The 27127-nt window shown below is 39.9% G+C and overlaps 1 protein-coding gene across 1 annotated transcript in view; it reads left to right on the top strand.

Moving 5' to 3' along the window:
• UBXN2B (UBX domain protein 2B) overlaps window positions 1-5976 on the top strand; it is a 28146-nt gene extending 22170 nt beyond the window's left edge. The window contains exons 6-7 of the mRNA XM_019631900.1: window positions 4070-4231; window positions 5143-5976. Coding sequence (XP_019487445.1) covers window positions 4070-4231; window positions 5143-5305 — 325 coding nt within the window. The 3' untranslated portion in view covers window positions 5306-5976. The remainder of the gene's footprint in view (window positions 1-4069; window positions 4232-5142) is intronic.
• Window positions 5977-27127: the final 21151 nt, after the last annotated feature.

Genomic DNA, 27127 nt, shown 5'->3' with positions numbered 1-27127 from the left:
AATAAATCTAGAATTGAAGTTGAAGAAAATAGCATAAAGATAGTTGAGAAGAGCCAATGATTATAGTTGGTAATTTCAACTCATAAAAATAAGGATATTTTCTGGTTATATAATAGTATCTTACAAAGGCCAACCTTTTTTCTTATAAGACAGGTAGCTAGAGAAAATGACAAAAAAAAAAAACCCAGGAGAATGACAAAGATTAGTGGTGATAATGCCATGTTAATTGTTATCCATATTGGTTAGGGCTTTTGGATTTTATAAAACAGGATCTTGGGCCAGCTGCATGGCTCAGTTGGTTAGAGTGCAGGCTCTGAGCAACAGGGTCGCCGGTTTGATTCCCACATGGACCAGTGAGCTGCGCCTGAGCTGAGCTGGTGAGAGCGTGTGCTCTTAACAACAAGGTTGCTGGTTCGACTCCCGCATGGGATGGGGGGCTGCGCCCCCACCCCCGAACCTCCTCCCTCCGCCCACAACTAGATTGAAAGTGGAGACTGAACTTGGAGCTGAGCTTGCGCCCACCACAACTAAGATTGAAGGACAACAACTTGACTTGGAGCTGATGGGTCTTGGAAACACACAAGGTTCCCTTCCCCAATTCCCCAACACTGTTCCCCTCCCAAGTTCTCCAATAAAATCTTTAAAAAAAAAAACAGAATCTACTTGCTACTTTAAATAGTAAAGGGTTTCTTAAGAGCCTTGAATAGTTTGTAAAATTTCTGGAAGAGATAGCAAACCAAGCATGCCTTAGTCAAAGAAACAAATACAACAGAGAACTTCCTAAAGAAAACACCTCCTGTGCCCCCATCACTCTGCTCTGCCCTTGAAGCTAAGAGCCAGACAATAGAATGTGCCATCATGACTGCTCTAAAAAAACCAAATGCCTCCAACACCTTGGTAACCAGAAAAGCTACATAGCTTCCACTTCCAATGCTTAATTTCACCATACATGTATTTGTTTGCTCAATAGAAGGGTGGAATCATATAAAATCCTAGCTGCAAGGGAGCCTGCAAAGCATAGTCTTCAGAGTTTTCAGCTTCTGATGTGTAGGAAATTTACTCGGAGATTAGCGTGGTGCTGTGAGCCTGTATGATGCACATGAATCAAAATATTGAATAGTTGAATACATATATTCTAAGAAAGTGAAGCATAGACATTTTACAAAACTTTACATTAAGAAATATATTGAAATATAAAAGTTCTAATAGTTAACCTTTATACAGAAAATAACTTTCTAAAATGGCTCATTTCCCAAGAGTTCCAGCAACCATTTACTGAACAGAGAAATAATTAAAAAGCAAACAAAGCAGAAATGGAAATGACTCCATTGTCTTCCGTAGCTGGCAGTCGATGGAAACTAACCTAATTTTTATTGTGACATACAAATGATTATGAGGTAAACCTAAACATGATAAAAATATTAACCAGTACCCTTAGTTAATATACTAGGAGCAAGTATATCATAGATGTAAAGCTGCAAAGTTACAATGGTAGAACAAATGATATTATTTAATGAAAATTAGCTTAGTGAGCTAGAGTAGAGCAGGACAAGCAAAAAACCTAGAAAATCACTGAATCATTTTTGATAGGCAGGGCTGACAAGCAGACATTCACTGTAGGTTTTTGAGCTGGTGTGTATGAAGATAAAAATCATGATGTGAGGCCAGTCTCTTTCTACTTAAGAATAGTCACTGCCTGTTTGTTAAACTGTTCAGTCTAAAAGATTCTCTTTGCTACTCCCGGTCATCGCACCACCGTACCTGAGGTTTGACTTCATCATGGTCACTGGACCCTTTAGGGCTGCTTTTCTCAAGTCTGACAGCCCCTTCTTTCCTGCCTTCTTTTCATTCTCTTATCGCAGTGATTCTGCAGCCCCTTTGCCTTAGTGTGCAGCCACTGGATTGGTCTGACCCTATGCAGTTCAGTGCTGCTGGGACGTCTGCACACCGTGCTGGACAGGCAGGCTGCTCCTCCTATTCTCAGAGGACATTGCCACACGTTCCCTGCTTTCCCTAAGCTTTCATCTTCGCAGAGTGCTTTGCTTCCAGCTTCACCGAGAAAATAGAGCCTGATCAGAATTAACTTGCTTGATATATTCCCCTTTGCCCCTGAGTTTTTAAAATTCATCCTTACCTTCCTCTGTTAAGTCTGAAGAAGATGTTTTCTCCCCATTTGAGGGAATTGCTCTGCTTTCAACCTACATCATTTCCTCCAGTTTGCCTAGAAACCTTGTTTTACCAATGCCTCCTTTTCCTTATTTAAAAAAAATTTTTTTTAATGTGTATTTTTTTATTTTTTTTAAAGATTTTTATTGGAGAATTTGGGGGGATGGGAACAGCGCTGGGGAATTGGGGGAAGGGGAACAGACAAGTTGCTGTCATTTTGTTCTTCAGTCTAGTTGTGGAGGACGTTGCTTCACTGGCCCAAGTTGGCACCATCATTGTGCTCTTCCCGGGCGAGGCAGATCAGTCGATGACTTCTGGATGGCCGCTCACTGCTGCTGCTGGCTGCTCAATCCTGGCGCCGGGCTACAAACGGAGCTCCTTGCCACCCAATGGCAGAAGGGACTGCAGCCTACGCTGTCATCGGCGACTCATGGCAGCCCAGCTCCAGGTTGAGCTGTTGTTCAGCATCTTAGCTGTAGAGGGCAGTGTCACTGGCCCTCATATGTGGGATCTGAACCGGGGCCCTCTGGCGTCCCAAGCCAGTTCTTAACCATCGCACCACTCGGCTGGCCCTATTTTTATTTTTTAACAGTGTGTTTTTTCCAGGACCCATCAGCTCCAAATCAAGTCATTGTCCTTCAATCTAAATAGTTGTGGAGGGCGCAGCTCAACTCCAAGTTCAGTCACCAATGAACCAGCAACCTTGTTGTTAAGAGCACGCGTTCTAATCAACTGAGCCATCCGGCCGGGAGCTCAGTGGCAGCTCAGCTCAACTCAAGTCGTTGTCTTCAATCTGTTGTTGCGGAGGGCGCAGCTCCTTGGCCCATGTGGAAATCGAACTGGCAACCTTGTTGTTCAGAGCACACACTCTAACCAACTGAGCCACCCGGCCACCCATAAAATTTTCTTTTTAATGTAATACTTGAAACATACAAACACTTTATTAAAAATGTCACTGTGGTTTGATCAGTCGAACAATAAGGAGAAAGTTTTAAACAGCAAAGAGGTGTGACTAAGGCTAAATACTGAAGTTAACATAACTTTAAAATATTTTATTGAATATTAGTAATTAAGCGCTTATACGTGCAAAAATAGCTGGCACCTGATGAAACACTGTTCTAGGACTTACTGGTTCAGGCAGACCTCGTTTTGCACTTTACTTCATTGCGCTTCACGTATGTTGAGTTTTTTTACAAACTGAAGGCAGTGCCCTCTACCAGTGAAAGATTATGACCTGAGGGTGGTTGGTTAGCTCAGCTGGTTGGAGCGTGGTGCTAATAACACCAAGGTTGCTGGTTCGATCCCCACATAGGCCGCTGTGAGCTGCACCCTCCTTAAAAAAAAAAGATTACGACTTGTTTTATTGCAATATTTTCTTTATTGTGTTGGTCTGGAACCAAACCTGCAATGTTTCTTGAGGTATGCCTGTATGACATAGCTTCATAACATAGTATCATTTCCCCCATGTTATAAATGATACAACTGAGATTCAGAGATTAATTCACTTAAGGTTACACAATTAACATAACAGGGATATGAAACCAAGTCTGTCTGTGCTCTTAGTCATTCTTTGACGTTAACTCAGTCACTCAGATTTCTGACTAAAGACTGTTATGCTAACCAGTCTCCTGAAATTTCAGAGGGATAAAGGAGGAAAGAATACAAACTTAGGCTCTTGAAAGAGATTGGATAAACAAAAATCAGAATCATAGAAGCCAAAATAATTATAAAGAAAAAGACTGGAAGAAGTATAGGAGACTCAAAGGAAGCCATGTGTTTGCTAATCCAGACCATAGAGGGCTAACTCTAGAATCAAGTATGAAAGGCTAATCACTGCTTTCAGTTTGTCATATGTCTTATGTATTCGGATTTGTGTTCTAATTCTTTAATTCTTCTTCCTTAGTCTTACACCTGAAATCGTCAGTACACCTTCCTCCCCAGAAGAGGAGGATAAGTCAATACTTAATGCAGTTGTTCTTATTGATGATTCAGTGCCAACTACAAAAATTCAGATCAGGTTGGCAGATGGCAGTCGTTTGATACAAAGATTCAATAGTACACACAGGTAAGTTAGCTTGCACTTACACATACGGTTACTCATCTATGTTAAACTGTATGTGACTTGAGTAATGAAGAAAATGCAATTCTTTAGATATGCAGTATGTTTTGACAGAAGAAAAAAACTTTAAAAGGATAATAGGATAATACTAATGGAAATCCACTCAATGGAAATATCACTTAAAAAAATAAAGAAAATTGTTTAAAAGCTGGTTTCACACTGTTGCTAAAGCCATGTAAAGTGGAATCAGATTTAATTTAATATAGTTAAACCTTATTTGAACTTTTACTCATGTAAAATTTATGATAATTCTGGTTGGGATTAACTTTCTACATAGAAAATCTTCATGTAAATTTGTAGTTTAGGTTTCTTTGTGCTGTTGTCAAGTACTTCAAATAGACTGTTTTAAATGTCATTTTAACATTCACTTGTACATGGACATTTGTTGTGCTAATAAGATATTACTTTAACTTGTTTATCCCTCTAAGAGATACACTTATGATCTTTGTTGAGTTACTATGTGTATGTGAAATTAATTTTTAACAGTTATTCTTATAACTTACACTTTTCATAGTTTCAGACTCACTTTGACACAGGCCACTCTGAGGTACCCTTTTCCGGGTCGTGTGCTGCTAAAATTTTTTATACTCTGAAAAGAGTAGGACCTGCACTTTCATTATAACATGGTTGACATTTATTTTGTGCATAACTCATCTGAAGAATGTCTCTGTTTCATAGTAACATTTATCTTAAAACGAAGATAAATCCATTCATTGAAATAGTGTAAATTAAAGAAAGTTACAACACATTTAAACAAGAATTAGAATTGTGTAATTTTTATTATATCTAATTTTGGCTAAAAGTTTACATGGCAGTAAAGCTTCTGTATCACAAATTATTTTTATCTTATTTCTCAGGATCCTGGATGTTCGGGACTTTATTGTACAGTCTCGTCCTGAATTTGCAACTCTTGACTTTATTCTTGTGACTTCATTTCCAAACAAAGAGCTAACAGATGAAAGCCTAACACTACAAGAAGCAGATATTCTTAACACTGTGATACTCCAACAACTAAAATAATAGTGTCCCTATATGCAGCAGCATGTAGTGAGAGACAATGTGCCACATGAATAAGAGAAGCAGCATAAAAACCAATTATTTGTATTATTTATACAGATTCATTTTGGGTTTATTCTTATTCTATCCTCCAGGCTTAGTTTAGATAAATTTGGACTACAAATTGATCTTCAGCTAAATATACTTGAGTTTTTAGGTGTAGGGCTGGCTTACGTTGATAGGTTTTAAATATTTGAGCAAACCAATTTGTTACATGCTCAGTGTTAATATAATAACATTTTTTGGCAGAGAAAATGATCAAAACCCCATTTTGATAAATGCATTTGTAAAATTTGCACTAAAGCTTCTTGATGCTGCATTGATCAAGAGCCGTTAAGAAATCTCTGATCAAATATTTTGAAGTTTTTCTCTGTGATATATACAGAAACATCTGTAATTCTGATTTCGAAATGCTTTGATCATGCGATTATTTCTCCTCTTAAGATGTTAGGCATCCTTCTTAGTTACTGATTTAACTATATTACTGTATCAGAAAAGACAGTTTGGCTTTGTATTTTATAGAACTATGACATCATAAACTACAAACAGACATAAAGGTCAGCATTTCTTGAGAAGATATGGTAAACAGCACTTTAAAATAGAGGAAATACAGTGCCTCCCATAGCCTGCCTTGATCACATTAATTTATTCATTCAACACCTTTTTCTAGGGGACCCGCTGTGTTTGTGTGTGTGTGTGTGTGTGTGTACACACTAAACACTGTTCTAAGTGTTCAACCCATAATGTATTCTACTCCAGGACAAAATGAGTGTAGAATACAAGAATGTGAATTCTGCCAGGCAAACTAGATCTAAAGAATGACCAGCAGAAATGTGTGCATTTCTGCTGAAGCCAGAGGTTTCCTGAATGAGGACGGGCACATCAGGAATGATAGGAAAGCTTTCTCTTCTTCCCAGACACCACTTCATCTCTGGTCACCACTCCTGGTTAGTTTTCTATTGCTGCTGTTACTAATTACTACAAACTTAGTGGCTTATAATAGCACAGATTTACTTTCTTCTAATTCTATAAGTTGACATTTAACATGAGTCTCACTGGGCTAAAGTAAGGTGTCGACAGAGCTGCGTTCCTTTTGGGAGACTGCAGGAGAAGCACTCCTTGCCTTTCCAGCTTCTAGAGCCCACCTGCATTCCTCGGCCTATGGTCTCCTGTGTCCACCTTCAAAGCCAGCAACATTGTCTCTCTCTGACCCTTCTCTGTTAGCACATCTCTCTAGCAACATCCAGGAAAGGTTCTCTGCTTTTAAGGACTCATGTGATTAGATTGGGTCCACCAGATAACCCAGGATTATCTCCCCCATCATAACGTCTCTAGTAACCTTAACCACATCTTTAAAGTCCCTTTTGCCATGTTAAGTAACATGTAACAGGTTCCTTCTGGAAGCCCCAGGGCTGACTGTTGTTTGCCTCTTCTGACTTGCAGAGGCTGCTTGCATCCCTTCACTTATGGCTGCGTCCGTCCAATCTCTGCTTCTGCCCTTAATCTTTTATTACCAATTTTAATTCTGCTTTTCTCTTATAAGGAACCTTGTGGCTACATTTAGTTTACGTGGATAGTCCAGGATAATCTCCTCATCTCAGAATGCTTAATTTAGTCACATCTGCAAAGTTCACATGTTTGTGGATTAGAACATAAACATTTTGTGGTGCCACAGTTCACTTCTGCCTCGAAAGATCACATCTGTCCAAAGTGAAGTCACCCCATCCAAAGGTGCTCAAAAGTCTCAACCCATTACAGCATCAACTTAAAATGCAAAACCTTATCTAAATCTCACCAGCCCCAAAGTGCCAAATCGCATTTAAATCAGGTATGATAGCAGATCCAGTTATGATTTCTAGGACATAACTCCTCTCCATCTGTGCACCAGTGAACCTAGAAAACCAGTTATCTGCTCCTAAATATGATGGTAGCACAGGCAGAGAATAGTAGTTACAGACATTCCTGTTTAAAAAAATAGAAAATAGAATGAAAAAGAAGTCACCAATGCCAAGCAATTTATTATAGAAATTCAGCCAGGTGCACTCTGTTAGGTTTCAAACCTGGGAACAGTCCCCTGTCGCTCACAGCACTGTCCTCTGCACTTGGACTCCTCAGTCCTGGAAGGTAACACATGCTTGCAGCTGAGTAGTTTTGTCAGCGTGTTTCCTGCCTGTGGAATTGTGGGAGGTTCAGTCACCTTTCATTTCATGCTTTATCCATCCCTTTTAGCTTAAGATGGCAATGTCGACTGGTATAGCATTCTCAGAAACCCTGTGAATCTTCTTTGTATGTTACAGGAATTCACGCCATTAGACCAGAGGCTCCTCCACGGTTTTTCCTAGATAATCCCATCTATTTTTGGATTTTTCTGAGATGGCTGAGAGGATCTGTAAGTCACACCCTCAATCTCTTCAACGAGCTTTTTGTGTGATGAAATTCTCAGCCTTTTTGGTCTTTCTCAGGTTTAGCAAAAGGTTGTGCAGGACCCTCATCTCTCTCCCTAGAGTAGGCTTTCCTAACGCTGAATCTCGTAATGTCTTTTTCATGTGGATAGGCTAAGAGTTTCTAAGTCATCAGGTCCTGTTTTCTTTATATTTAACAGTTCACCCCTCAGTTTATCTGTCTCCCCTCACATTTTACTATAATCCACAGGAAGACAGCAGGCTGCACCTTCCACACTTTGCTTAGAAGTCTCTTAAGCTAAATATCTTGGGCCGGCCAAGTGGCACATTGGTTGGGACTTGGCTTGAGGCACCAGCTCTGAGCAGCGGGGCCCGGGTTCGGATCCCACATGGGGGCAGATGACACTGCACCCTGTACAGCCGAGATGGTGGGCAGCAGCTCGACCTGGAGCTGGGCTACTGTGAGTCGCCGGCAGTGGCGTGGGCTGCCGTGGGCTACCGTGATTGGCCGGCAGCCAGCGTGAGCTGCCGTGGGCTACCGTGAGTGGCCAGCAGCCAGCGTGGGCAACTGGCAGCCAGTGTGAGCTGCCGTGGGCCACCATGAGTGGCCATCCAAAGGCCAGCGAGCAACTGCCTCTCCCAGGAAGAGCATGATAATACCAGCATGGGCCAGTGGGGCGACATCCTCCACAGCTAGGCTGAGGAGCAGAGGGACAGCAACTTGTCTGTTCCCCTTTCCTGATTCCCCAGCGCTATTCCCCTCCCCCAATTCCCCAATAAAATCCTTAAAACAAAAAAAAATAATAAGTTTATCACTTACAACTGCTTTCCACATAAGTTAAGGACACAGTTCAGCTAAGCTTTTTGCCATTGTACAACTATTGGGTCTTCAGAAAAGTCATGACGTATTTTGTCTATGTTTTTCAAAAGTCATTTATTTATATAAAGAACAAAGATCAATCAATGATATATTGCCCGTTTTGTTCGATAACCTTTTGCCATCTTTCAGTGGGCTTCATAATTCCTTGCTCATAGAATAATCTGTCTTTATTTGTGAAAAACTGAACAAGGTGCTGATTTACAGCCTCATCTGAATTGAACATTATACCTCGCAAGGAGTTTTGAAGAGAGCGAAACAAGTGGAAGTCTGACGGCGCAAGGTCAGGCAAGTATGGTGGGTGTGGCAACACATCCCATCCAAGCTCCAATAATTTTTAACAGGTGATCCAACTTGTGTGTGGTCTCACATTGTCGCGATGGAACACAACTCCTTTATAATTAACAAGCTCTGGACGTTTCTGGATGATGGATTCATTCAAACTGTCCAGTTGCCAACAGTACACATTCGAGTTGATTGTTTGGTTCCTTGGTAGGAGCTCGAAAAACACTACACCTTTAAAATCCCACCACACTGAGAGCATAACCTTTCTCTGATGAATGTGTGCTTTCGATGTCTTTTGAGGTGAATCATCACGTCGGGACCAAGACCTTTTGCACACCACATAGTTGTAAACAATCCACTTCTCATCACCAGTTATCAGTCACTTCAAAAAAGGAGCGTTTTCCTCACGTCTAATGAACATATTGCAGATGTTGATACGCGCCATCCAATGAACTTTGAGTTCATGCAGAACCCAAATATCGAGCTTGCTTACCTATCCCAGCTTCTTCAGGTGGTTGTGAACACTTGAATGATGGATGTTCAATGTTTCTGCAATCTCTTGGGTCATGTAACGTGGGTTTGGACTTGATCAGTGCCTTTACTTTGTCATCATCAACCTCGGTGGGCCTCCTGACCGAGGAGCATTGTTGAAATCAAAATCACCAGCATGGAATTTTGTGAACCATCCTTGGCACTGACGTTCTTGTAGAGCATTGTCACTGTAAACTTTATGCAACTTTTCACAAGCTTGACGTGCGTCCTTTCCTTTATGGAAGTAAAACAGTAAAATATGGCAAAAATGGACAGTTTGGTCTTCCATCTTCAACTTGTAAACTCTCCAAAACTCAACCAAATCACTCATGTTTTTTTCATAGAATGAAGCTAGAACTGTCAGCTGTCAAATGACATAGCAATAACATAGATGCGAATGACTCTAGTACTTCCAAAAATGAATTAGTGCCATCTTTCGTAAACATGCGTCATGACTTTTCCAAAGACCCAATATAATTGCTTTTCCTTCAGTTTCCAACAGCATGTTCCTCATTTCCTTCTGAGCCCTCACTTGCAGCACCTTTAATGTCCTTACTTCTACTAACCATCTATTCAGACAATTTAGATATTCTGTATGGCGACATAAGCATTCTCTACCAAGCTTCCTACTTCCGTGCAGCCCTCAGTAGCATTGATACCCATATATCTACTAACAGTGTTCAAGTAGTCTTGGCTTTTTCTGTCATGCTCCTAAAATTTCTTCCAGCTTTTACCCACTGCTCAATTCCAATGCTGCTTTTGCATGTTTAGGTATGTGTTACTGCAGCACCCCAATTCCAGGTATCTAGAAAAGTCTGTGCCAACTCACTGCCAACTGACTTGAATGTGCCAATAGGAGAGGCTCTGGTTATTTCAAGGTAGTGAATTTGTATTAGGGGTTTTAATACCAGGAGGGCTACCAGAACTGCCACAGATAGAAGTGTCGATCCCATTACCACAGAGAAAACTTGTGCTTGGTGTCATAATAGAGAGTAAGAAAATTTTCCTAACTCTTCCCCTCAAAATAGGAAGCCCTGTTCCTTTCCACTAATTGAAAACCACTTATAGAATATATAAATAATAGTTCAAAAAGTCAGAATCAATTCAAAAACATGACCGGGGGTATTTTGCATTTTCACAGAAGCGAAATAGTCTTCCTCAGGGAATAATCTATTGAAACAAACCAACATTTTAAGTAACAGGGCATTACCCGGTTTTGGATTAACAAAACGGGGGAAAGTTAAGCAAACCCTGTAAAATTATTTGATATTTTATTCTTGCAGTTTCTTTTTATTGATTAGGTGGAGTGCCTCTAGATGCACATATAAAACGACTGCCCTTTTTTTATATAATAGTCTTCCAAAATACAGAGATTTACACTAGGGGAGAGAAACACCCAGAAGGTATGAACAAGACTTTCACATGAACTACATAGTGCTCTTCATTTAGAGTCATTTTCCTGATTTTTTCCTATTGCAATCACCATAACTCGTAAACTCTATAATCGTGTCAAAAAAGATAATGTCACAATGAGCAGTTAGACAGCCATGTGTGAGGCCAGTTGTTTGGCATGACATATGTAATCAAAACGTTTTCAGTGTCTACTTACCAATAAAGAATTTTTCCACTGAAACTCATTGAAAAGCCTTTTCAAAATTTTCTTGATTGACAGTTTTATTTGAGTGCCTTGATAGAGTATTTTAAGCATGAGTAACATTTCCTGTGGTTTAATTTCCTGTGGTGAATCTTTTTGATGGGCACAGAAGAAACTGACTTGTAGCAATCTTGCCTCAAGTTCCCATTACTGTTTCTGTTTTTATTCCATCTACCAAAATAAATGTGAAAATTTTTCTTAACTTGTTGCTAACAGTGGATTTCTGAAAACCTGATCACAACTTGTATTGTTGATAAAGTGCATCATGTTTTCCCCTTAAGGGTTTTTGTCCTGATCAGTGATGCAAAAAATTCAACAGAGAAAATCTGACTGGCTTTATCGAGCAATTTATGAATCAGGCAGCCGCATCTCATCTAGCAAGTCGAGAGGAACTCCAAAGGACCACAGAAGGGGAAAGGTTTTTAAAGGCAAGACATGGAAGTCATAAGCAAAAAATATTATTTCAGGTTTAAGTAACCTATCTAACAATGAGGGACAGACAGGGTTTGTGGCAGATTATATCCTGTGATAAAAAGGGGCTGTGTAATAAATGTGACAAGCTCGGGGGGGCACATGGCAGGCCTGACAAGCTCAGTGACCAAAAGTAGCCACACAAGATGGTCTGACCACAAATTCCTAACTGGATAGGCCTTGGCGGTTAGTCACATCCCAGGCCTATCGCTTCCTTAGCAAAGGTCAGCCTTTTCATCCAGTGATCCATGTCTGTTGTTCTTATGCATCTAGGATAGCATACCTTTGAAATTTCAGGATAATTTTCTTTTCCAGACCCCTCGAAGTCACACAGCAGGCACCAGAGCATGAGACCACAGAACCCCTCATTGTTGTCTTGTTCCCTCTATACCATCTCTGTACAGTAAGTCCCCAACTTACGAATGAGTTCTGTTCTGGGAGAACGTTAAGTCGGATTTTTTTGTAAGTCCAACAAAGTGAGTCTTACATACCTTTGACACAAATATACAATGTAAAGCCAATGATTGAACGATTCATGTTATAAGAACAAGCGACATCTACCATCTTTTCACCTCGGTCCAATCTCAATTTTCACTTTTGTTTCCATGGTTATTGCTTTGCGCTCCCCAGCAGTCCCCTCCACATCACCACTGCGTTTCCTCTTGCTTCCGGACATCCTGGGCTCTGAGTGAGCCCTGTACTACTGTACACTGTCGCACTGTACAGTAAGCACACAACAACACAACTGTGACAACGTCCGGCAGACATGTGAGCTACTTCCGCGATTTGTTCGCATCTACAATGTTTGTAATGCGAGGTCCACGCGTATCTGTGAAAGTTCGCAACTCAATGTTTGTAAGTTGGGGACTTACCATATACGGCTATGTTCATTATTAACTATACTGTACCCACCAATGTAAAAGAAGTGTGTGTGTCTCCATTTTGCTTTTTATCCAATCCCAGAGATTACCCCGCTTTTCTTTCTTCCACATCCTTAATCTATGGATTTCAAGCAACCTTCCTTACATTTTTTCCTTTGATTCTAAATGCATAAAAGAAAATGCAGAACTGCCATTCTCTGGAGCATTTTCTCAATCTGTTGAGATCTTGCTTCCAGTCATGTCCTCAAAAGTTTGGCCCAAATAAACTCTAATAAAACTTTTCTATAGGTTTAGACGTTCTTTCTTCTACATTTTTGGGGGGGAATAGAAAGGCCTATGTGGCAGGTTACCTCATTGGTGATGACCAGAAAATTCCACACTGACCAGTTACTACTACATTCCTGGACGAGGTATAACTGCAGGCAGCTAGATATTAAATCTTTTTATTTTATGTTTTTTAGCTGAGCCATCCTGCCACCTGTTGGCAACACGGCTCGGGCTGGACATCGAACTGCTGTTGCTCAGAGCTCGCACTCTTGCGCGAGCTCTTAACCAACTGAGCCACTCGGTCGGCCCCAGGTATTAAGTCTTGATTTGCTTGGCACAAGTGACTCCATTTTGGACTTTTGGACTTCATTTTGCTCATTTTTTAAAAGCAGTAAAGGCTTGGGGCCGGCTGAGTGGCGCGATGGTTAAGAGCTCGCTTGGGATGCCGGAGGGCCCTGGTTCGGATCCCACATGTAGGGGCCGGTGATGCTGCCCTCCACAGCTGGGATGCTGAACAACAGCTCAACCTGGAGCTGGGCTGCCGTGGGTCGCCGGCGACGGCGTAGGCTGCAGCCCCTGTGGCGGTGGGTTGCCATGGGCTGCCGTGTGTGGCCGGCGGCCGGCGTGGGTGGCCGGCCGCGGTGGGCGGCCGTCCGGAGGCCCGCGACTGGTCTGCCTCACCCAGGAGGAGCGCGATGGTGGTGCCAACTTGGGCCAGTGGGGCGGCGTCCTCCACAACTAGACTGAAGAACCAAATGACAGCAACTTGTCTGTTCCCCTTCCCCGAATTCCCCAGCACGGTTCCCATGCTCCCAATTCCCCCAATAAAAATCTTAAAAAAAAAAAAAAGCAGTAAAGGCTTGTTCTAATGTTAACAGATTTTATCATTTTTATCCTAGGATCAGGAATGGTAAAAAGTATGATCTTTAGTTTTCTATCAGTAGCCACGTTGGCTAAAAAGTAACATCTATAAATACTACAAATATTCAGAACATCACTAGGCATGAAAGTGAAAACATGAACATAATTGAGTGCAACTGGAGATCCTGTTCCCAACAGCCTGGAATTTGTAATTGGGCCTAGGCTTTTGAGCATAGAAGGTAGTAGGATAAAGTAACATCTTACAGAAAGAAATGTTCATCCTTTCTACAAATCACTGTCAGATTTAATGTTCCCTACGGTGATGTCATTTTTATTAATGTAATAAAACTATATTGCAAATCTTTTATATATGCATAATATAAACCAAATGATAGCATCAGGCTAGGAGGTAGTTTTTCCCCCCTTGAAAACCTATTATACATGTTGATAATGTAGGTAGATATTACTGTTTGAAATAGTGTGTACATAGGTGTTCTATGCCAACTCAAACTAATCAGACTTTATATTCTTTAATATTAAGCATATGTATGCTTCATTTGCAATAGGGAGTACATATATCTTAGAGATTACTTGGGTTTAACATTTATTGAGGGCTTACTAAGCATCATCTTATATTTGACAAGCAGCATGTTGCTTATGGTCAGTGTCATGTTAAACCTTGTCATTCCGACCTCAGCTCAAATGTGATTTCTTCAGAGAAGCCTGGTGTCTCAGTCACCTTACCCTGTTTCTATAGCATTAGCTATACCTGATCTTTTCTTGTTAACTTATTTCACTTTTATCTCCACCTCCTAACATGGAAACAATCTTTTCTGCCCCCCCCCCCCCCCCCCCGTCAAATGACAAAACAATTCAGTACCGCGTTTGATATCCTTTATCCAAAAGAAAACAATCCATGGATTGGGGAATACAGTGCCTCACAAGCAGAGGAGCACTGTACCTAAGGGGTTGTGGGCAAGAGAGTTTTATAGAGTGTCAGAAGAGGCAACCCGGAAACAGCACGATTGGCTGAGAGCGTGGGGATTTCCTCATAAGACTAGCAGGTCCTATTTCCTGGGGCTGGGTAAGCTAGCTGAAGCTGAGTTGGAGGATTGTGACTGGTGTAGGTTCGGTTTCCTTGACAGGTGGTCCAGTAAGTGCAGCCTGACTTAGGTTTAGATTTGTGATGTGGGCCAGGCCATTTCCAACATGCAAATTAACTTTATCGCCCCAGATTCTCAGAATGTGAGTTTGCGAGAGCAAGGATTTTTCTTACCCACTGCTGTATCCTTAGAGCCTGGAACGACAGTATCTTAAATGTAGGAGTTAGTAAATGGTAATAAGTAATACATCAGTAAATGGGACCCTCTGAACCTTGGAAGAATACATAAATTCATGTTTTAAAAATGGGAGATTCAGAATAATGCCAACGAAGTTAATGGGCTAGAAAACATTTGTACATTTTTATTGGTTTTGAAATGAAAAGAAAGAGAAGTGTTTTAGAAGTGGCAGCTTTGATTCATTTCCAGAAGTGGTAGCACCTGTACTTGTAAGTGAATGTTCTGGCAGTTCCCCATGGTAGGATATGGGTGAAGAGGGCTAAGGAGTGCCCTCCTGAGAAGCAAAAAGTATGTGAAATACCTGGGATTGTCTGAATCCCAATAGTATTGTGATTCTACAAGTTTACAGATAAGGAAGACCACTGTTCTATGGAGACACGGTGGAAATCTATCTCTCAACCTGTTAAGTTCTATTTGATCATCAGAAAAGTATGCTGGTCATTTGTCATGGAATCTGATTGCTTATAATAAAAACTGTCTTATAGATTTTATCTTTATATCAGAGTTAAAGTACCTAGCCTTATAGCTATTATTTAATTTATTAATTGCACATAATTTAAAATTTTTAGCCATTGATGTTGTGTTTTAGAGTGTCATTCATTCCTCATCATCATTTCTTTGTTACTTGAATACTGATAATCCCCAAAAAAGTGAAAGTTGATTTAATGAAATTTAATCACAATAAAATATATGTAGGGCTGGTCGAGTGGCACATTGGTTAAGAACTGGCTTGGGACGCCAGAGGGCCCTGGTTTGGATCCCACATCAGGGCCAGTGACACTGCCTCCTGCAGCTAAAATGGTGAACAACAGCTCAACCTGGAGCTGGGCTGCCGTGAGTTGCCAGCAATGGCATAGGCTGCAGCCCCTGCTGCAGTGGGTTGCCATAAGCTACTGTGAGTGGCTGGCAGCCAGTGTGAGTGGCTGGCAGCCGACATGAGCTGCCAAGAGCCACCATGAGCAGCCGTCCAGAGGCCTGTGACCAATCTGCCTCACCCGGGAAGAGTGCAATGATAACACCAACATGGGCCAGTGAAGTGACATCCTCCACAACTAGACTGAAGAACAAAAGGACAGCAACTTGTCTGTTCCCCTTCCCCGATTTCCCAATGCTGTTCCCCTCCCCCAATTCCCCAATCAAATCTTAAAAAAGAATTTAAAAAATATATATATATATATATATATATATATATATATATATATATATATATATATATATATATATATATATATATATATATATATATATATCTGTAAACACTTGTAAACTAAAAAGCTACAGAAAGATGATACTAGAAGCTCTAATCACATATCACTCATGACTTTGAAATCAAACTTGTTTGAGGAACTGTTGACTTTGGCTACAATCTCAGTTTGGCTGAACTTACAAAGAAAATTCTCACTAGTCATTAGATATTGTTCTTGTTCTCTAAATTAACTTCATTACACAATCTTCCACGCAAGCAAAGAAGGCAGAAGTGACCTGGAGTTACCGATTTCCAAATAACCTTTTAAACAGATGAAGATATCTGCACACTTGTGTGAGTTTCAATGATCTCGAAATAATTTTTCAGAAAGATAATGATATAAAATTCTTCTAATTTTGATACTCTGTAGTTGCAACCTTTTATGTATGTTAAAATACTCAACTAGTATTTATTTAATTTGTGTAGCTTTTAAAAAAATTGTAAGTATAAATCAAGTGTATGTGACATTAAAGATGGCACTAAAACTAAAACTAAAAGGGTTCTCTATGTGCAGTCCTTGAAATAAGAAATGACATTTAACACAGAATTATATCCACAGGCATTGTAATCCTTTTTTTTTTTGATATAATGAAAAATCAAAGAGGCTAGATTTAATTCCAAGTCATGCCATGCCTGAGTGAGTGTGTGGCATATATTCATTTGATCTAATCTCAGATGCAGAGGATTTACACACTATTTATTCTTTATTTGTCTAAACTATTTTTAAAAATAAGAGAATCGACCTTAAATCTATTAGTGATAATAAAATTATAAAAGGTGTATATATTTCTAGAGGTTTTTACATTTTATAACTTAAATTTTTCTTTTCATGCCTGCAAATTACCCCTAAGTCCACTTCTATAGATGGTTCTCTATTCAAGATTAAGATTTTACTTAAAATAATTCATTTAAGTGTATAAAAGCCCATTTGATTATCTCATTATTCTTCCTATTATAAACACTAGTCAATGCTTACTTTTATTCATAAGATATATGCTAAAATACCTAAAAATCTTCATACTATATGTATATGGGGGCTGGGAGTAGTGATGATATTGGTTTGTTTCCTAAGCAACACATAATAAATCTCCAACCAACACATAAACTTTGACTTTGACTCTTATTTCTCCTGCCTTTCTCTTCTCAGGTTGTCTTTTCTCTGTTTCCTGTATACTTCTAAATATTACTTCCCGAACTTTCTGACTTAGTGGAGACTTTCCTTGGAACAGTAAGTTCTCCCTTCTAAAATGTGTAGGGAGAAGAGCCAATGTGGACAGGATGAGGTGGGGCAAGGCTTTCATGAGAACCCTGGGAGATAAGCAGAATAAATGTTACCCCCATTATCTTCATGGGGAAAAAAGTTAACTTGGGAAGAATCACATTGTGAGTAGAGAGGAAGTCAGTGTCTCCTTCCTCTTGGTTTGCTTCCATTTCTATCCTAGAGTGCTGAGTAACAAACCTCTCATTTCTTATTATTTGCCTACATTGTACACAGAGATATCTGTACACTCAGATTATTGATAAAAGGTTGTCATTGGCCGGCCTAGTGGTGTGTTGGTTAAGAGCTGGCTTGGGACGCCAGAGGGCCCCGGTTCGGATCCCACATATGAGGGCCAGTGACACTGCCCTCTACAGCTAAGATGCTGAACAACAGCTCGACCTGGAGCTGGGCAGCCGTGAGTCGCCTGTGATGGCGTAGGCTGCAGTCCCCTGCTGCAGTGGGTTGCCATGGGCTACCATGTGGAGCCAGCAGCCAGCGTGAGCAGCCAGCAGCCACTGTGAGCGGCCGTCCAGAAGCCGGCGACTAATCTGCCTCGCCCGGGAAGAGCGCATTGATGGTGCCAACTTGGGCCAGTGAAGCAACGTCCTCCACAACTAGACTGAAGAACGAAAGGACAGCAACTTGTCTGTTCCCCTTCCCCCAATTCCCCAGCACTATTCCCATCCCCCAATAAAAAATCTTTAGAAAAATAAAACATTTTTTTTAAAAAAAGGTTAAGTCATTTTCTAAAGGATATTGAGCAAATATGGCAAGTACTCAGCATTTTAAGTAATTTCAGCAAATTAAATAACATTCTAAAAGATATTCAGCAAATATGGTAACTAAAACTTCCTCAAGTGAAATGTAAATTTGTGATGATTTTGTAATTTTGGTTCTATGTAACTTATGTATTCTAAATGTAGTTCAATGTTTTATTACATTTTTCTTCAGTGTTTGCTGTCTTCATAGCAATTTTATTACATCAAGAATTATGTAGCTGAAAAAGCAGATTATTTAAAAGGGTCTAGCACTATTTCTATAAAAATGTCTTAAAAAAGGAGATATGAATATGAAATTCTTTTTTACATTAATCTAGTGCAAGAATATGGTATTATTTAACTGTAAGTCACTAAGTTAATAAACCTAGAAATCTGAAAAATTCTTAATACAACCTTTAAAAATCTTACATATTAAAATGGGGTGGGAGGATAACGTTATCTTCAATATAAGAAAAGAGGTTACTATAGCTCATATCACTGCTTGGTAGTAATTAATATAAAAAATGCTATTGTTACTGTAATTTAACTTCTTTCACAAAATTACTCCAATTTTATAAAACAGCTCAGAATATAAGATGAGAAAAACTGCCATTTCACCCACCAATATGTATGTGTGGAGGGGGAGTCACATAGGTAACAGTGAATGAAGACAGTTTTTTTCATATGTCATCATCTGGCAATAAATACCTAAGGCCATGGGCCCTGTTCATCTTTATGAAGACCAAGAAGCCACTGATAGTAAAACAGAATCGCACAGTTCCCTTTGACAAGTTAACATTAGGACACCAGTAAGTGGGAATTTGGTTACTTATCATCTCCACCAGAGGGTGTGTGGACCCTGGGAAAGATTTACTTCATTACCTATCCCTTAGCTGGTTTAATAAAATGAAGAGAGAGAATAAAAGTTAAAGAGTAAGGAGTTACCCAGATATCAATATCACTTAGCACTGCTTTTTCTGACCTCCTGCAGATAAGGAATAATTGGCTTAAAATAGAATTAGCATTTTCAGAAATGCAATAATGTTAGATTGTAAAAATATTTGTAGTGTCAATGTACTAGACCTTGGGGTTTTTTCATTTTACCCATTAAACATTGCTCAGATGTTCATCACTTTGGTCTATTGTCCATTGATGACCATACTCCCTGGAAAGGATTTAAAATGTCCACTAATTGTCTCAACTCCCTTCGTTATGTACTCTCCATTTTAATGCACTACCACAAAATTTAGTCCTTAATTTGTTTCACTTTTTTTTTTAGGCTAAATTTTGATTATTCGGATTTCAATTCTTTGTTCTTTTCTATCTTTGCAGACACTACTCATCCTAGTGAATTCTATTTTGACCTTTCTTAACCTTTCCCTCTTCCAAAATTGTGCATGCAACTTTACAATCACCAGGTACACTGATAGAGACATGAGTGGCACATTTGTAAAATGAAAGTTGAGACAACTGGAGTAGAGTTGGATGCCCTAAATTCATCATGCCTCCAACACCAACTGTGCAAGTGCCAATTTTCTAATCCCCAGAACGAGGAGATTAGAACATGGTTCTTCAGTTCTTAATTCTGATTCTTTTTCACCAAATTAAGCACTGACCAACATAACGTACCAGAAGATGTTATGATGCAATTAAAGATGGGCAAATGATACAACTCAATGGAAACCAATAAGTAAATCCAAAGAAAATTATAACTTGTGCAGTTTATTCTCTTCCTTTTGGGTTGGTTTTCTGGGTCTATCTACTGGTCAGAGAATTTGAGAATTCTTATTAAAAATATTTTCAATCTGGTAATATCTGTAGAATAACTGGTAAAGAATGGCATTTACAGGTTAGTTAATGAAAATTTTGCAGGCTAATACAGTTTTCTTAGGCCTAATATTTAATAGCTTTTAAAAAAAATATGTTAGAGTCTAACTTCACAGACCTATTGAACAAAAATAATAGTGACTTCATATAACATTATTCAGTTATTTTTAAAATGTTTAGTAGAGGGGATGGCCAAGTGGTGCATTGCTTAAGAGTTGGCTTGGGCAGCAGGGCCCAGCCCAGGTTCAGATCCCACATGAGGGCCAATGACACTGCGCCCTCTATAGCTAAGATAATGAACAACAGCTTGACCTGGAGCTGGGCTACCATGAGTCGCCGGTGATGGGGCATAGGCTGCAGTGGGGCTGACCGGCAGCTGGCGTGTGCTTCTGTGACCTGCAGTGAGCCACCGTGAGCAGCTGTCCAGTGGCCAGCTAGCGACTGCCTCACCTGGGAAGAACACAATCATAATACCAACATGGGCCAGTGAAGCGACATCCTCCACAACTAGACTGAAGAACAAAAGGACAGCAACTTATCTGTTCCCCTTGCCCGATTCCGCAATGCTGTTCCCCTCCCCCAATTCCTCAATAAAATCTTCTAAAAAAATAAAATAAAATGTTTAGAAGAATATTTTATGATGTGAAAAAGTTCATGACAAGAACAAAGTCAAGTTAGAAAAGATTCACCATAGAATTCTTGTTTAGTTAGAAAAATAAAATCAAACCTGCTTACCATTTCTAGTGCAAATTTTGGTCTTTTATAATTCCTCACTAAAAGAACCAGCCAAGTGATGCATTGGTTAAGAGTTGGCTTGGAGGCCAACCGAGTGGCACGATGGTTAAGAACTGGCTTGGGATGCCAAAGGGCCCCAGTTCGGACCCCACATATGAGGCCAGTGACACTGCCCTCTACAGCTAAGATGCTGAACAACAGCTCAACCTGGAGCTGGGCTGCCGTGAGTCGCCTGCGACGGCATAGGCTGCAGCCCCTGTGGCAGTGGGTTGCCATGGGCTACCGTGTGTAGCCAGCAGCCAGCGTGAGCGGCCAGCAGCCAGCGTGAGCGGCCAGCAGCCGCAGTGAGCAGCCGTCCAGAAGCCGGTACTGATCTGCCTCACCCGGGAAGAGCGCAATGATGGTGCCAACTTGGGCCAGTGAAGCAACGTCCTCCAAAACTAGACTGAAGAACAAAACAACAGCAACTTGTCTGTTCCCCTTCCCCCAATTCCCCAGCATTGTTCCCACCCCCCCAATTCCCCAATAAAAATCTTAAAAAAAAAAAAAAGAGTTGGCTTGGGATGCCAGTGCAGAGCAGCAGGGCCCTGGTTCGGATCCCACATGAGAGCCAGTGACGCTGTACCCTCTACAGCTAAGATGGTGAACCACAGCTCAACCTGAAGCTGCGCTGCCATGAGTCGCCCACAAGGGCGTAGGCTGCAGTGGGCTCCTGTAAGTTACCGTGCTTGGCTGGCAGCCGGCATGAGCTGCCAAGAGCCACCGTGAGTGGCCATCCAGAGGCTGGAGACCAATCTGCCTCATCTGGGAAAAGCACAATGATAACACCAACGTGAGCCAGTGAAACGACGTCCTCCACAACTAGACTGAAGAACAAAAGGACAGCAACTTGTCTGTTCTCCTTCCCCGATTCCCCAATAAAATCTTTTAAAAAATAAAAAATAATTCCTCACTAAAAGTAGTCAGGGCTCTTTGAATAAATGGCTGATTCCAGGTTTGGGAAAGAGAAATACAAGATGAGCCCAAGTTATCTTGTGATTGAAAGTAAAGGTGGTTTCAAAGACCAATGGGGTCATGGTAAAAGGGCACAAAAAACAGCTTGAAGTGGTTCCCACTGGCCTAATTTGGCACCATTTCAGCTTCAAGATGATAGTTAACTGAAATCAGGTCTATGAAAATCCATAGGTCCTTCATGATTCTCAAAGAAGTAACACCTCTTTGTCATCATTTGAGGTAGCCATTAAACCAACCCCTTACTTTGAAAACTGATAAGTAAAGTGTGCATTTATTCTGTCTTTCCAGTAAGACCTAAATTTCTGACTAACCAGTAGCCCTAGTAAGTAAAAGTTGTACTTTACAAAAAGAGAAAGAAAGAAAGAAAAAGCCAGTTAATAAATACAGGTGTTGATAGAAATATATCACCATTTTGCGGTCCCTAATGAAATAACTGACAAACAAGGATTATCAGTTGGTGTTATAATTATTAGATGATTGATTGATTGATTGATTGATTGGGAAATGAATTTTGTATGTGGTTTATCCAAGTAACATAAAAAAAAATTAACCTCATCACAAGTGGAAAATCATAATGGAGAAGCAATGAGGCAGTGTACACTGTCATCACAATTCAACAATTCCTGCCACTCTATCATTTTGTGACTCTTCATTTAGAACAATATCGGTTTTATTACTGACTCTTCATAATCTTCAGCTGTTAATTTCCTAATTCATTGACCAATCTTAGCACCCCTACTGGTGTGGGACAACCAGGTATTACGTGTCTCCTAGAGAGGATTGCCTATGGTGTGTACCTGTCACCTAAGATGTATAATACTCAACTAAAACATTTAACTTGAATCTCTCAAGCCTTTAGATGTCACTTTTACTTTACAGGAAATACGTAGATTAAGTTAAAAATTGCCACAAAGAAGTAATCAGACAAATCCCAGAAGAGAAACATTTCACAGGACAGGTTATGAAAAGAAGTGTCATGGAGGGCTGGCCGAGTGGCACTCTGGTTAAGAGCTGGTGAGCAGCAGGGCCGCCAATTTGGATCCCACATGAGGGCCAGTGACGCTGCGCCCTCTACAGCTAAGATGGTGAACAACAGCTCCACCTGGAGCTGGGCTGCCTTGAGTCGCCCGCAAGGACGTAGGCTGCAGTGAGGCTGCAGTGGGCTGCCGTGAGTGGCTGGCAGCCGGCGTGAGTTGCCAAGAGCCGCCGTGAGCGGGCTGTCCAGTGGCCTGCGACCGATCTGCCTCTCCCCAGAGGAGTGCAATGATCCCAATACCAACATGGGACAGTCAAGCAACATCCTCCACAACTAGACTGAAGAACAAAAGGACAGCAACTTGTTTGTCTCCCTTCCCTAATTCCCCAACGCTGTTCCCCTCCCCAAATTCCCCAATAAAATCTTAAAAAAAAAAAAGTGTCATGGAAAGAAGAGGCTCTTCTAGATTAATCTGCTAGATTAAAGGAGAGGTATACAACTAGGAATACAACTAGACTAGTATGACTTGGACTAGATCCTGATTTGGGTAGACCAACTGTAAATGATTTTGAGGGCAACTTGTGAAATACAGACTGAGTCTATTGAAAATTATGATTAATTTTGTGAAGTGTGATAATATTTTTAGCTATAAAGAAAAATATTCTTTTTTAATGCATACTAAAGTTAAGTCTTCAAAAAATGTTGGTACTCCTTAATACAAAGTGTTAATGGCGGTGCAGTACAGTCTTTGGAGATATGCCTGGGCTTGACTCTGACTTCACCATTGACTAGCTAGTGAAGGCATTTAAAATCTTTGCCTTAGTTACCTTATTATATGAACCTACCTTTGATAAGTACTGAGAATTATATGAGATAATACATAGTGTAACAGCTCTTTTCCCATTTACTTCCTGGTGGTTGACCTACTTTTCTTCTTTTCTAAATGTTTTTAACTCGCTCCTTTGTTCCTTGGTGTTTTAAGTTTTCATTTTATTTTATTCTTATTCTTTCATTCTTTCTCTGTGTGTACTATGAGGACTCAGTGTGAAATTTCCTTTGTTATTTCTGTGCCATTCAATACTCTCATTACATAATTATTCACTTCTCATAGGTCTTTTTGTCACTAAAAAATTCAACAATTCCTGCCACTCTGTCACTTTGTGACTCTTCATTTAGGACAATGTTTTTTCTTACTGACCTTCATAATCTCCTTCAGCTGTTTATTTCCTAAAATAATCCTGCCTGCTTTATTCTCATTAATTAATTCATTCTGCCCCTCCTCTCCCTTTCTCCCTCTCTCCCTGTCTTTCTCTATTACTAAAGAGATATAGATAGGGGAAATAGTTTTTCTCCTTGAATGTTCCTACACTTCCGATGTCTTCATACTTCCTTATCTTGTTCCTTAGTGGAGTATGAGCCAAAGTTTGCCTCTGAAGTGCTTTGTGTAAACACCTCAATTGCCTCAGCTGTCCACTCTTCAATTCTCTCCTCAGTTTGGGCTCTGATTTCTGTCACCCTCAATTGTTGGAAACAGCTATAATGAGGTCTTCTTTAACCTCTTCTTTCTTAACTATATCCAAAATCTTCACTATGATCTTTAATCTTCAAATTTTTCAGTTGCTTGTGAGTGTGATTAACATCGAATCTCATCTATATTAATTTACATATAACTGGCTTTGTTACTTTTCCAGTAATTTATTTAAACTCTCATTTGATTGCAGCCTACTTGTCATTCTCTCTCACTTGTCCCTCATTTCCACATAATGAATTCTGTCCAATATTTTCGTCATATTTATTTTCCAATTCCTGCAATTTCTGTAAAAGGAACAAAAACATTCTATTTTCTGGAGCACATTCACCCAAGAAAACTGACTCTAATGAAGTACTAGTGTTGAAAGATAAAATGATGATATAGCAAAAGGCATCCATTCCTTTTAAATCTACTTATTTCTTTAGGGATCAGAATATATAAATATATACTTAAAGTTACTAACATATGGCAAACTGAGCTTTTTAGATGATAAGTCACAAAAGTTCTCTCAGCCCCCAGTGTAAGCAAGTAATCTTTTCAGCAATTTCAAGGAGATTCATGTCACTTCCATGTATCCTGGTGGAATAAACATCGCCCCAGAGTCAGATCCCAGTTTAATCCCTAGCTCTGCCACTTGTTCCTGAGTGGCCTGGAAAAGTCACTCAGAGCTCTGTCTCCATTTATAAAGTTAAATAGAATCTAATACAGGCGTACTTCTGAGATATTGCATGTTCAGTTCCAGGCCACCACAATAAAGCAAACCATTACCTTTTTGCTGGTGAAGGTCTTGCCATCAATTTGTAAAAAATGCAACATCTGTGAAGCACAATAAAGCAAAGTGCAAACAAGTTATGCCTGTAAAATTATCTCCCAACAGGGAAAAATTAAAAGTTATGTAAAGATACTTACATATTTGTTAACTATCCCCCTCCCAAAGAGAAGGAGAGAAAGGGAGAAGAGAGTGAGAAAGACAGAAGGATAGATAGACAGAGAATACCTCTACCAGTAGTAGCTATGATTTCTCTTCTCATTTCTAGATGAGACTTGTTCTGACTTCCATTCCATGTCCCATGGAAACCAAAAGCCCTTTCCAACATTCCTCCACATTCATTTTGTCTTCATGAGCATCCCTACCCCAAGCTCCTTACTTGTATTTAATTAGTTCTATTTGTGAACAATCACCCACTGTCCCTCATGTGTGGCTCCTATTCTATACTACACGGACACATATATCAAAATTAGATACTTTGTGTGGCTTTCTTACCCACCCTACCCTCCCTAAAAAGCAAAGCTCCTCAAAAACAAAACTTGGCACACAAGGTCTTTTTTCTATTGGGCCAATAGTATTGCAACCAACTTTAATAAAAGGAGATTGCAGGGGAAGGAGAAAATAATATTTCAGCAATCCAAACAACTTTAATAGAACACTCAGCATTTCTATTTTTAAAAGTCCTTCTATCGTCCACCCCTAGAGAGTTTCCTTTGGCTTCCTTGTTCCATGCTGCACCGTCAGGAATAGCCATGGCACCAACTCCATACTCCTTGTTTGGAGGTTAGGGCTTCCTAGGACTCCAAATTCTTCCTATTAAATCAGCCAGTTATGTCTTTTCTGTCTCTAATCATAAACTTAGGCCCTTAGCCAAACCAATTGAGATCCTCAGTAGAAGAAGATGAGGAGTTCATTCAGTAGGATTTGCCTTCTTTAAAAGTTGTAAATAGCATTTTCCAAATCCATTACATAGTAGTTTGGGGTTTTTAGTGAAAGTGTGGCTGTAGTATTAGCAGTTTGTTTTTTTAAAGCCATTTATCTAGAGTTAATAGACGTAAGACTAGAGATCTACCTCAGCATAAACATAAGAAGTAGAACACACAAAAGATCAAGGCTATGCACAAGTGCAGTTTAGTTTCAATATTTCCAAACAGCTATAGTGCTTTCAAAAAAGAAAAAAGAAAAAGACCTTGAAAAATACTGTTCAATGTCTGCTTTTATCAGTAAATGGCCTTGATCTTGGCTATGTGGTCCAGAGTTGAACAGGCTCTGTATATCACCTACTGGCTTATGTTGACTTTGGAGGCTCTACAGCTCTTCCCTGACAAAATGCTTGCTATTTCTAAGCTTTCTAATATACACACAAATGTGCACTTTACTTCTACTGATATTTTGTCCTAATAGATATAACTATGAGTTTGACTACCTTTAGGTGTAAACCTATTATTTATAAGCTTTGAAAAGTGTGTCATTTTAAGGTAAACAGAACAAAGGGGGGGGAAATAAAATAAAATCAATTAACACATCTCAGTAGAACCATCTTTAGGTTCACCTGCTTTATTTGAGATATATTTTTAAACACTTACAGAACCAACGTGTGGCCAATATAAGGTGAATCCAAGGTGAGCTGCAGGCTGGAGTGTGGAGAGAGTTTTTGCTATCTGTCTTTGAACTTCATTCAAGCAACCAACAAAAACAGCATGCCTCATGGCTTCAGATGCTTGAATCAGTTTTTCAACTAAGTTTTAGTACATTAACATCATGGCAATGAGCTAAAGGGGTTACATGTTTGAAGCAGTTTATTTCTCAAGTGTCTATCTCATACGGGTTTCTATAGAAATAATGTGATATCTATTATAGATGCAGCATAGCTTAGGGGAAAGGAAATAGTGACAGCCTGCAACCAGGTCCTTATTTCTCCAGTTACCATTATTGCAAAATGTTATATGACACAATAAAAAGTTATGTATCTATCTTCTTATTGATGTAAGGCCTTCCATTTTTGGCTCACTACTATCTGTGAAATAGGGATCATTCCTTTTAGTTGTCCTAAAATTTGTTTATATCTTAAACAGTCAAATAGTAATTTGAAATTTGATG

The sequence above is a fragment of the Hipposideros armiger genome, unplaced genomic scaffold (assembly GCF_001890085.2).
Source record: "Hipposideros armiger isolate ML-2016 unplaced genomic scaffold, ASM189008v1 scaffold_1053, whole genome shotgun sequence".
Taxonomy (NCBI): domain Eukaryota; kingdom Metazoa; phylum Chordata; class Mammalia; order Chiroptera; family Hipposideridae; genus Hipposideros; species Hipposideros armiger.
This window is presented reverse-complemented; position numbering and strand designations above follow the sequence as displayed.